This window comes from Papio anubis, chromosome 7, assembly GCF_008728515.1.
Source record: "Papio anubis isolate 15944 chromosome 7, Panubis1.0, whole genome shotgun sequence".
Taxonomy (NCBI): Eukaryota; Metazoa; Chordata; class Mammalia; order Primates; family Cercopithecidae; genus Papio; species Papio anubis.
In genome coordinates, this window is record NC_044982.1 from 113,858,743 (window position 1) to 113,870,237 (window position 11,495).

Sequence of the window (11,495 nt, forward strand, 5' to 3'; positions counted from 1 at the left end):
GGTCCTCAAGGCCCTTCCTCAGAAAAGTGAAAAGCAGCTGGGAGGCCCGGGAAGCCAACGCGGCCTCTTCCAAAGAGGCCTTCTCGTTCCAGTACCTCTGCTTTCAGAGCTGCGGGTCCTGGGGAGGGGCCCTGGAGGTCTCCCGGACGCCGTCTCCCCCACACACGTCGGCTCCTCTGGAGCCCGCGTCCTCATGTGGGCGATCTCTAGACGCCTCTGCGCCCGCTGGGAGTCCCCGGAGACCGCGCCAGCAGTCCTCCGCTCACTTCTAGGCTCGCGGGGCCTCTGTGTCCCCACGTGGGCCCTGCAGGAAGTGGCGGGGCGCATGACCCGGCGAGGTGTGGGGACAGGGGAGGGGCGCCGGGAGCAGGGCGGAGCCGCGTCTCCGATGCGCGCTGCATTTCCGGCGGGCGGCGCTGGGGGCAGCGTGGAGCAGCCCCGTGCTCGGCCCGTCCCCCAACCCGCCGGAACCGCCGCCCGCAGCGAGGAAGCGCCTGCGCGGGCGCGGGCGGCCGGGATGGCGGGGCCCGGTTGGGGCCCCCCGCGCCTAGACGGCTTCATCCTCACCGAGCGCCTGGGCAGCGGCAGGTACGCCACGGTGTACAAGGCCTACGCCAAGGTGGGTGCCGGCCGGTGGCCCCGTGCCCGCCCGAGCTAGCCCGGCTGGTGCTGGCCGGGGAGACTCCGAGAGGTTAGCGACAGTGTGGGAACAGTTAGGGGCGGGAGGCCAGCTTCGCCCCAGCCAGACCCTCGGCGGAGGTTGGAGCCGACCGCCACGCTTAGGTCTTAAAGGGCGCACCTGCACCCACCTGCAGGGTCAGTGGCTGAACAGGCTCAAAACAGGTTACTTGGTGGGCTGGGAGGAGTCTGGGACTGGAGCCAGTTAGGAGGCAGAGTGGGCGGTTCTGGAACTCTGAGTGACATGCCTCTGCTGGGAGCACTCCAGAATGCAAAGAAATGGATCATCTAGCTGAGGGCTGGAGAAGACCAGGCTGAGGCTGGGTCGGGAAGCCAGGACTCCAGAATCAACATTCCTCACTGACCTCACAAGGGAAAGCTGGGAAGCCCGTTGCTGGTGTGCAGTAGGTAGACCCGGGGAGGGGGCGGAGTCGGGGGACCGAGGGAACCAGACAGAGCCTTTCCAGTCAGGCAAGGTCCTGGCCTCCTCAAGGCAGAGCCCCCAAATCTCCTGTCCCGCAGAAGGACACTCGTGAGGTGGTAGCCATAAAGTGTGTAGCCAAGAAAAGTCTGAACAAGGCATCGGTGGAGAACCTCCTGACGGAGATTGAGATCCTCAAGGGCATTCGACACCCCCACATTGTGCAGCTGAAAGACTTTCAGGTGCGAGCCTTGGGCGGGGCCGCTGCCAAAAGGGAGCTGGAGAAGGGACACTCTCTTCAGGCTGCCTCTCTACCTCTAAACACAGTGGGACAGTGACAATATCTACCTCATCATGGAGTTCTGCGCAGGGGGTGACCTGTCTCGCTTCATCCATACCCGCAGGATTCTGCCTGAGAAGGTGGCGCGTGTCTTCATGCAGCAGTTAGGTAAAGGACTGTGACCCCAGGTTGATGCTCCGTCCCTTGTTCTCTGCCCCCCGCCATCCCACCCCTCCGCCAGGCTTAGAGCCTTGGCACACATTGCAGCTGCCTCCTGCACAGTCTGAAATTTTAGGGTCCTGTTTATCTCATACACTCAACCCTTGCTCAGGGATGCTGTGGGACAGATGAGGGAGTAATCCCCCTCTGTGGGGTGTTGAGGCTTCCATACATAGAACATAATATAAGGACCTTGTAGAACATTCCAGAGTCCTGTAGGTAGGACTCAAGTGCTGTGCCAAGGAAAAGAGCAAGATTCTCTAGCACTGGGGCATCCAGAGAGGCGTCTGAGAGGCGGGGAGACTTGTGAAGGGGCAGAGGGGAGGAGGGTGGGCACTCGGGTGGGGTGGCAAACTCCTAGAAGTGGTGGGATCTTGGTGCTTATATGGAAAACATTAGACTAGCCAGGCAGGAACTGGGGCTGTGTAGGCTTGAGGAGGCAGATGTGAGCCGAGCAGACAAGAGGCAGGCGGGAATGGGCTCTGAACTGTCTCTTTGTGGGTCCCACTCCTCAGCTAGCGCCCTGCAGTTCCTGCATGAACGCAGTATCTCTCATCTGGATCTGAAGCCACAGAACATTCTGCTGAGCTCCTTGGAGAAGCCCCACCTAAAACTGGCAGGTCTGTGTCTGAAACAGCAGGGATGAGGTTTGGAGAGTGCAGAGGCCTCCCTCTCCCTGGGCTCACTCAGCAGCCCTAGTTCTCATGGAGCCCTCTATAGAGTCCTCAAAGCGTAACAGGCTGCGAAGTCTGGGGTTGGGCCCTGCCATCAAAAGGCAGAACCTTTCTCAGGCTACCCATGCTCAAGTCCAGCAGCATAATGGGTGGAGTTAGGGCTCAGTCTGTGGCCAGAGTTGGGACTCACTGTGTGTCCAGGTTTGGGGGTCAGTCTGGGAACAGTGCTGGGGTTCAGTGTGTGACCAGCATCAGGGATCACTCTGTGGTCAGGGACAGGACTTGGTCTGCCATCAGAATTGGGGCTCAAGTCTGTGACTCCATCTGTGGCCACATAGGAGAGTGTGTGGTGGAGGAGTAGGAGGTGGTGACCCTTGATAAGATTTGGACAAGAATTGACGCTGAAGGCCAGAGACTGTGGTAGAACCTAAGCCTGGGGGACAGTAAGAGGGTGGGGGCTTATCCATGTAGCTAGTGTGATCAGGTGGGCTTCCTAGGAAAAGGTGCCCAAGGGAGCTGTGCAGGATGGGTAGGTTTTACATCCCAGAGGCAGATATGAGAGGGTGTTCCAGGCTAATGATGAGCAGACGCTTGGAAATAGGGTTGATCGGGTCTGGAGGGTGGAGAGGAGCCTGGGGTGAGGCTTTACAAGCCAGGAGTGGAAGCAGCTAGAATTCAAACCTTGCTGCCTCACCTCTTGCCTGCAGACTTTGGTTTCGCACAGCACATGTCCCCATGGGATGAGAAGCACGTGCTCCGTGGCTCCCCACTCTACATGGCCCCTGAGATGGTGTGCCAGCGGCAGTATGACGCCCGCGTAGACCTCTGGTCCGTCGGGGTCATCCTGTATGGTGAGACCTCTTTTCCCTGCTTCTCACCCTGAGGCCTACAGTGTTTCCTCAGGCAAGGCCTCTCTGGGCCACTCCTGAAGGGTTCTGATGAAAACTCACTGCTGGCCCACGACCCCTGCTGAGGGGCTTCAGGCCAGGCTTGACCTATTCCCTCCCAGCCTCCGCTCTGCCTCCCTTCCACAGAAGCCCTCTTCGGGCAGCCCCCCTTTGCCTCCAGGTCGTTCTTGGAGCTGGAAGAGAAGATCCGTAGCAACCGGGTCATCGAGGTGGGTCTAGCAGGCCCTTAGCAACCATTGGGGGGCAGAGGGAGTCAGGGCCCTGAGGGTTTACACCTCGCTCTCACCTGCAGAGACTGGAGTGTGGGCTCCAGGCTGCCTTTGTAGTGGAGGGGCATGCTCTAGACTGGAAGTCGAGGTGCCGGGCTGTCCCAGGGACTTAAGTCAGCCCACAGCAGGCAGCACAGTGCCTATTTTGCAGGACCTTGTGGGGAGAAAGCCAAAGCAGAGCCAGACCCAGCCTTCCCAGGAACATAGTCCAGGGAGGGAAATAAGGACCCAGAAACACAATTCTAGCTCAGCTCAGGGCTCCAGCGAGGGTGCGCCAGGAGTCCAGGGATGGAGGCCTGGCTCCTCACTGGCTCCATCATCTTGACCCACCTGTTCCTCCTCAGTCTCAGGTTCCCCACCTGTCCAACGCATACCTCGGGTTCCTCGCCGACCCCTGGGCTAGAGGTTGAGGGGCTGGAGCCCAGTGTGATCTGTCCCTGCCATTCCCTTCCCTACAGCTCCCCCTGCGACCCCTGCTCTCCCGAGACTGCCGGGACCTACTGCAGCGGCTCCTGGAGCGGGACCCCAGCCGTCGCATCTCCTTCCAGGACTTCTTTGCGCACCCCTGGGTGGACCTGGAGCACATGCCCAGTAGGGAGAGTCTGGATCGAGCAGTGAGCAGGCGGATGGGGCTGGGGTGGGCTGAGGGTGGGCTGAAGGTCTCGTTGACCCCTTTGGTGGTGAATAGGTGACTCGCCCAACAGAGACAGAGGGTGGGCTCAGGGGAGCTGATCTCCCATCTTGGTGAGCGTGGGAGGGTAGGGAGGTGGACCTGACCCCTGATCTGCCCATCCCCTAGACCACCCTGGTGGTGCAGGCTGTGAAGAAAGACCAGGAGGGGGATGCAGCAGCCGCCTTATCGCTCTACTGCAAGGCTCTGGACTTCTTCGTACCTGCCCTGCACTGTGAGTCCTAGGCCATGCCTGAAGCCCCTGGGTGCAGCAGGGATGGGAGTCGTCTGTGGCTGCAATAGGTGGATTCCAGTTCTCTATCCAGAGTGTTGTAGGCAATAAAGCAGAGCATAAACCTGGAATATTGTGTTTGGAGGGATTCCAGAGGGTTCGGTGTGGGGCAGGGGTTCTCCCAGACTCCTCATATGACCTCACTTTCTGCAGATGAGGCGGATGCCCAGCGGAAGGAGGCAATTAAGGCGAAGGTGGGTGAGAGTCCCCATGAGGAAGTGGGGGGGGGGCAGGGGGTAAGGCCCTGAGATCTCAGGGCCCCTGGGGCATGGCTGTCTTAGAATTGGAACTTCCTCTCCTGCAACACAGAGCTTGGAATGGGTCAGGCCAGCCTCATTTGCCCCCTGACATGTTTATAGCTTGCGGCAGTCACTAACAATGCAGAGGGAGAACTTGGAGGTGGGTTCTGGCAAGGGCAGCGGGTGAGACAGCACCTCCTCAGGCCCTTTCCCTGCTACAGGTGGGGCAGTACGTGGCCCGGGCCGAGGAGCTCAAGGCCATCGTCTCCTCCTCCAATCAGGCCCTGCTGAGGCAGGGGACCTCTGCCCGAGATCTGCTCAGAGGTAGACTTCCGGTTCCTGGCTGACCCCAGGGGCCCCAGCAAACCTCCCCACAGCCTGAGGGGGAGGCGGGTGGGGAAAGGCATCCTGCAGGGAACAGGCAGGCTGCTTCCCCCACCCTGAGCCTTTCCTCTCATCCTAGAGATGGCCCGGGACAAGCCACGCCTCCTAGCTGCCCTGGAAGTAGCTTCAGCTGCCATGGCCAAGGTTTGTGCCAGTGAGAAGGGTCTAGGTGGGACAGGATGGGGCGGGGTGGGGAGATATCCAGGCCATGACCCTAAGCAGCCTGGTGTCCTTGTGGCTGCAGGAGGAAGCTGCTGGTGGGGAGCAGGATGCCCTGGACCTGTACCAGCATAGTCTGGGGGAGCTGCTGCTGCTGCTGGCAGGTGAGGGCCCCCATTTCTGCCCCCCAGAGGGCCCCTGGCTGCCCTGCCCTCACCACATGCCCTCTCTTTACAGCGGAGCCCCCGGGCCGGAGGCGGGAGCTGCTTCACACTGAGGTGCCCACTGAGCTTGAGAGGGTTGGGAGGCTTCCTCTTCCCCTTTCTTTGCTCTTACCTGTGGGGATCTCTTTGGGTTTCCTCTGGAATGTCCCACTCTCAGGGTGTTCCAGGTCTGCAAGTCAAAACCATAGGGCTGGGGTACTCAGACAGGGCAGTGGAGGATCTGGGAACCCAGCAGCAAAAAGTCTGGGAAGGCTTCCTGGAGGAAGGAGCAGATAAGGGACTCAGGAGGCAAGTTGTTCTGACGGGGCAGAGGGTTCTAGAGAGCATCAGGGTTGAGGAGGAGTTCCCTTTGAAACCCCACCCCCCGCCACTCTCCCCCACACCCAAGGGCATATCTTTCCTTGGCAGGTTCAGAACCTCATGGCCCGAGCTGAATACCTGAAGGAGCAGGTCAAGGTGGGCACATGGGGCCACGCTGGGGCTAGGGTCTGTGGGTTCTGTTGCTCTCTGCTTGTGGCTGTCATCCCTACCCTGCTGGTGTATGTCTGCTCTCCTGCCTCCTCTGCAGGCCTCCCTGTCCCTGTATCTGCCCTTCACTTTCTCTCTTGCTTAGCACTGTGCACTGTGGCTCGTGTCCCCGTCCTTCACTCTCTCTCTTGCTCAGCACTGTGCGCTGTGGCTCGTGTGTCTGCCTCCTGGCTGCCTCTCATCCCTTGTGCTGCCTTCACATCCCACAGATGAGGGAATCTCGCTGGGAAGCTGACACCCTGGACAAAGAGGGACTGTCGGAATCTGTTCGTAGCTGTGAGTCTTGCCCTGGGGTCGATCCTCCATCCAAAGAGGGGTGAGGGCTGGGGGCCCTGGGTTCTGCTTCCCTTACCAAAGACCTGAGACTGACCCTCCCCCATTGCCTCCCTCCCCCCCCATAGCTTGTACCCTACAGTGACCCCAGAAGAATGATTGGACAGACGTGAGCCATCTGGGGCAGAGTGGTACTAACCCAGGCTGATGCCAAGAATGAAGTGGCCCACTGCAGCCCTGGCAAGCAGGCTTCTTGGATAGACAGTGCTGAGACCCCCACATTCCAGAGTCCCCAGCCTCCCTCAGGTTACTCTGCACCCCACAGACGGTTTGATGGCTGTGCTGGATGCTGGAGGGGAGGGCAGGACTCTGGGAGAACAGCACTTCTTTCATGAGACCTTTGTTATTCGGTGGTTACTGGATCCTGTGCCTGTCAGTTTTGGAGCATGCAGCCGTCTATCATTTTTTGCTCTGAGAAGAGGGCAAGGGGCCCCTGCAGGGCACTTCTGTGCTTGCCCTCGCCCTGCCAGTAGGCAGCTGTGCCCCTGGCCTGCCCTTCCCGGGACCCCTTATTCCAACTCAGCTCCTCCTTGCACTGGAATGGGGGCACTCCAGCACCCCTCAGGGACCACCCACCCCACAGTATGCACTCAGCCCCATAGAACCCACCAGTCTTTCTGGGAACTCACACCTGCCCGCCATCTCGGTACTTTAAATTAATCCTTCAAGCATGAAAGTTGTATCTTTCGGGGTGGGGCAAATTTAAGAAGACCATTTCTTGTTCCTGCCCTGGCCTAGGGAGCACTCAGGAAGGTTCCTTGGTCCTCATCTCTCCCACCTCCGTTCCTCTTTGGGCCCCACACTAGCCACAGCGCGGGCCTTGTGCTGGAATTTGAGCCTGGGAGATGGAGACGGTCTGACCCAATGCACTCCAGGCTTCCCACTTCTAGGCCTGCTCTGCCGCTGTGGAGCCCTGGGCAAACCCTTTCCCCTTTGTGGGCCTGGGTCTCCCCATCTCTTCAATGGGGGCTGATACCTCCACAGCCCACAGCATGGGCACTTATGAGTACAAAGTGAATTTAACCTGGAAAATAATGTATTTGAGAGTTTCTTTTAAATAATCAGCGGGTGTTGGTGATTTCTAGCCCTTCTGCCCTTAAATGCCTCCTTGGGCAAGAGTTGTCTGTCCTCCCTGCAGGAGGCTGGGTGTGAAGAGTATAATTCACTGTTTCTCTATTAAATTATTTTCTCTACTTGGGCATCTGTTCTTGCCTTAAGAACAACAGGAGGGGGGGGCTGCTGCCCACAGGCTGGGGCAAGAAGGACTGCAGCAAAAGCTGGGGAAGCTGAGGTAGGGTTGGGGAGGTCACAGGTTGGAGGGGAATGCTGAGAATGATAGCCACATCTGCCCTCAGCCCCCAGGGATCCAGGAGAAAGGCTGACCAGGGTCATTCCTGCCCACACCCAGGCGACCAGTGGGGAGAGGAGCACAGGCCTGGGAGCTGGGAAGGCCTTTTCCCTCTTTGCTCCTCAGCTCAGCTCCAGGAGTGCAGTCTTCCAAAATGCTCTGCCCTCCACACTGCACACTGTCTCACCCCAGACAGGATCTCCTGGCCTCCTACCCCTTCTTACCCTGGGCTAGTGAGGGAGCAGTGGGCTGGACTGGGGAAAAGGGCATCTTTTAAGGTATCATGCTCACACCCAGCCCCCAGAGGCTCCGTTTCCAGCAGACTCTGTACCCTGGCCTTCCCCCAACCCCACACACACCCCAGGTGTCAATCTGATCAGCACTTGTTGGGAGTAGGAGGGGAGCACATCCCCTGGCTGCCAGCAGGGGAGCAGTTCCTTAGACTTACCCATTCCCTGCCGGTTGCTCAGTCATCCCAGGATTTTCCATACCTGGATGGGAACAGACCCTGGGAACTATTCTCCCTGAAGCCCCTGGCCTGGCCATCGGGGGGCAGTGGGGAGCAGTGTCCCAGAGGGCAGGAGGAGCTGCTAGAATTCTGGCTCTGCTACTTGGCCTTGAAGTTTGGGATCCATCCATTAGCCTATTTCTTCATAAAATGAGGTTGAGGATAAGGGCCCCATGGGAATTTGTAATGAGGTATTGCACATGGGCATGACATACAGTAAGAATACAATAAAATGTGACTTTCAGATCTAGGGAGAGAAATGTACTTCAGATTATCTCTGGAAATGGGCCAGACAAAAAAGCCTCAATATATAAAGTGAGGGAACAGGAGGGGAATGAATGGACCTGGTGGGGTGGATGAATTGAGAAGATGGGAGGGGTTGGGCGTGGTGGCTTACACCTGTAATCCCAGCACTTTGCAAGGCCAAGGCAGGCGGATCACGAGGTCAGGAGATGGAGACCCGCCTGGGCAACATGGTGAAACCCTGTCTCTACTGAAAATACAAAAATTAGCTGGGCGTGGTGGCAGGCTTCTGTAGTCCCAGCTACTCGGGAGGCTGAGGCAGGAGAATCGCTTGAACCCAGGAGGCAGAGGTTGCAGTGAGCCAAGATTGCGCCACTGCACTCCAGCCTGGTGACAGAGTGAGACTCCGTCTCAAAAAAAAAAAAAAAAAAAAAAGATGGAAGGAAGAGTGGAAATGTAAGATGAGATGGAAGACTAGAGGAGAGACTTGAAGGGTGATAGAGTGAGGATTGGCCCATCAACCCCAGTTGCTTATTTGTGATCACTGTATTGGCTGGCTGAGAACAGAGGCCTGAAGTTCTTATTCAAGTAGTTGTGGAGAGCAGTGGGCCCCCACAGGGAGGACTCAGTACTGGAAAGGCCTGGGGACTGAGGCTGCTGGAGGAGCCTCTGGGAAGGGGCCCTCCTTGAATAAAACATCTAGATGGCCTCTAGGTTTCTCCTGTGTCCAAGTCGCCTGCCAAGCAGGGAGGCAGCCCAGTAGGAGGCTGGGGCGACTGGGGGCAGAGCTTGCTTCTAACGGCAGAAGCCTGTAGGAAACGTGCAGATCCACTTTCCAAAGGTCATGTTTTCCTTCTTAGGAGACAGAGTTGTTTTCGCCTCTCACTTTCAACGCTCTGAAGGTGCCCAAAGCAGGATGGCTACCTCCCAGCAACGTTCAGGGGACTGCCCTGTCTTCCTACCTCCATCCCAGTCATCCAAGCACAGAGCCAGCCCTGGGCCAAGCTAGGGGAAGCACCCGAGCCTTCTCCTACGGGGCCAGCCCTGGAAGACACAGATGGGCCTCAGGAGCAGATAGAGGTACCCAGGTGTCCAGCTGGCCCTTCTTTATCCTCTTTACCTGGGATGTGGGAAAGGACATAGAACCTTTGTTCCTGTGGAAGGTCATCTAGAAGGGCTCTTGTCCCCAGAGGCCGGGTTGCTGTCCCAGCCCTCCCTGAAAGGGCAATGGCCCAACGCCGAGGCTGGGGCCTGAGGGAAGGAGCACACCAATGACAGCTTCCCTAGAGGAACTCATCCCCGCACCTACACACAGCAGATCCCACAGACACAAGACAGCCGTGTGCAGGCTCATAAACCCCCGCAGGCCCCACACACACGCTCATGAGCACACATGCAGGCGCAGCTCCTGCTGAATGAGGCTGAGGCCTCCTCAGTGCTGCTGCTGCTCCCCTGATCTCAAACCTCAAATGGCCTCTGGGGACAGCTCTGCCTGGCAGGCACTGGGTTGGAGGCATGGCCGTGGGCCCTGTGACTACACCCCCAGCCCCACCTCAGGTCTGTGGGATAGAGGACAGAAGCCCCAGCCTCACGGCTGAGTGTCAGCTGGGTCAACAGGCAATGTCAGCAGCTCGGCTCAGCTAACAAGCATGTCCCAGGTGTCCTTAGTGCCTGCCTGGGGCCTCTGGTGTCTGAGGAGGAACCATCTGGCTGTCAAGGGAACAGGAGATCCTCCATGCTCCAAACCCTGGTCACCCTCCCCAGTTCTTCCCGGGGGACCAACTGGCCTTGGGAAAGTCACTTGTTTCTTGGTACCCTCTTCCTGCTGGCAACTGGGCCTGAGCTGTCCGGGTGGGTAGAAGGTAGGAGTGGGGGACTGCAGGCTTCTTGGGCAGGGTTTCCCTGAAATCTTTTAAATTGTGGAACCAGAGCCTCTGAGGGTGAGAGGTGGCGGGACAGGCAATCATCTTTGCCTCTTCCCTCCTGCTGAAGGGGTTTGGGGAAGTGGGAGGGGCTCTTTTAACTACCTTTTAACATTTTTTGTATGCTCACACTGCCCACAAGGGTATGAAGGAGGAAGGAAAGGGGAAAAGAAAAGGAGGGAGGGGGCCAGGCGCGGTGGCTCACGCCTGTAATCCCAGCACTTTGGGAGGCCGGGGTGGGCGGATCATGAGGTCAGGAGATCGAGACCATCCTGGCTAACACAGTGAAACCCCATCTCTACTAAAAATACAAAAAATTAGCCGGGTGCGGTGGCGGGCGCCTGTAGTCCCAGCTACTCGGGAGGCTGAGGCAGGAGAATGGCGTGAACCCGGGAGGCGGAGCTTGCAGTGAGCCGAGATCACGTCACTGCACTCCAGCCTGGGTGACAGAGCAAGACTCCGTCTCAAAAAAAAAAAAAAAAAGAAAAGAAAAGAAAAGGAGGGAGGGAGGGAAGGGAAGGAAGGAGCAGGCCATAAACATCAGAGTCATAACTGCAGGGTACTAATGGGGTTCTAGGCAGAGGGTGAAATGGGAAGTTTTGGTGGCAAATGACTCTGTGGCCCTCATATCACACCAGGTGGGTGGACCAGTCACAGGACAAATATGTGAATATCCTATTTAGACATTGGATTGTCTAAATAGGAGAGGGTAGGAACAGCTTGGGAAGACAGTAGTAGTTGATGTATTCAGGGCCCAAGGGCTTGGGAGTTGGGGGCAGGTGCAGAGGAGGAGCTCCAGTTGGGCCAAGTCAGCCCCCAGCTGCGTGTGGGTACAGGACAGGCACTGAGTCAGCAGAGCGGCAGTGGGTGAGGGCACACAGGTGAGAGGGGTGCAGACTGACAGAGACCCAGATTACAGGGCTGATGGGGAGGGGGAAGGAAGAAGGGAGGCCAGGCATGCCCAACAGAGCTGGGGACCCCTCAGCCTGCCCTCATTGTCCATCTCTATCTGAGCCCCACAGCCTCCTCCACCCCATTCCAGGGGTAGTGCAAACCAGTCAAGGTTTCTTGGGGTTCCATTCCCAGGGTGAAGGGGAAACAAATGTTTCCCTTTCTTTAATCCAGCTCCTGATCTTTAATCCAGGTTCCAATCAGCCTTGCTTTGACAGGGTTCAGGGAGTGCACGTCCCCCAGCC

At 58.0% G+C, this 11,495-nt stretch overlaps 1 protein-coding gene across 10 annotated transcripts; it reads left to right on the forward strand.

Moving 5' to 3' along the window:
* Positions 1-430: 430 nt before the first annotated feature.
* On the forward strand, positions 431-7,471 carry ULK3 (unc-51 like kinase 3). Of its 10 annotated transcripts, XM_009210640.1 has the most exons (17): positions 499-619; positions 947-1,086; positions 1,201-1,341; positions 1,427-1,547; positions 2,114-2,218; positions 2,980-3,123; positions 3,307-3,389; positions 3,908-4,063; positions 4,249-4,354; positions 4,565-4,605; positions 4,872-4,974; positions 5,114-5,178; positions 5,279-5,357; positions 5,431-5,471; positions 5,826-5,873; positions 6,155-6,221; positions 6,347-7,471. In XM_009210640.1, exons 4-17 carry the CDS (start codon positions 1,454-1,456, stop codon positions 6,361-6,363), a joined length of 1,149 nt encoding a protein of 382 aa, XP_009208904.1. In that variant the 5' UTR covers positions 499-619; positions 947-1,086; positions 1,201-1,341; positions 1,427-1,453; the 3' UTR covers positions 6,364-7,471. The 10 variants fall into 10 exon arrangements, 9 of the variants coding, with proteins under 9 accessions (XP_003901261.1, XP_003901263.1, XP_009208906.1 ...); XM_003901212.3 differs by lacking the exon at positions 947-1,086 and having other exon boundaries at positions 431-619; XM_003901214.3 differs by lacking the exon at positions 947-1,086 and having other exon boundaries at positions 467-619; positions 1,504-1,547.
* The last annotated feature ends 4,024 nt before the right edge of the window (positions 7,472-11,495 follow it).

Coding starts and splice junctions, on each gene's coding strand:
- ULK3 (XM_003901212.3), top strand. CDS start 518: ATGGCGGGGCCCGGTTGGGGCCCCCCGCGCCTAGACGGCTTCATCCTC. Junction 2,219..2,979: donor GCCCCACCTAAAACTGGCAG/GTCTGTGTCTGA, acceptor TCTTGCCTGCAG/ACTTTGGTTTCGCACAGCAC. Junction 3,390..3,907: donor GTAGCAACCGGGTCATCGAG/GTGGGTCTAGCA, acceptor CCTTCCCTACAG/CTCCCCCTGCGACCCCTGCT.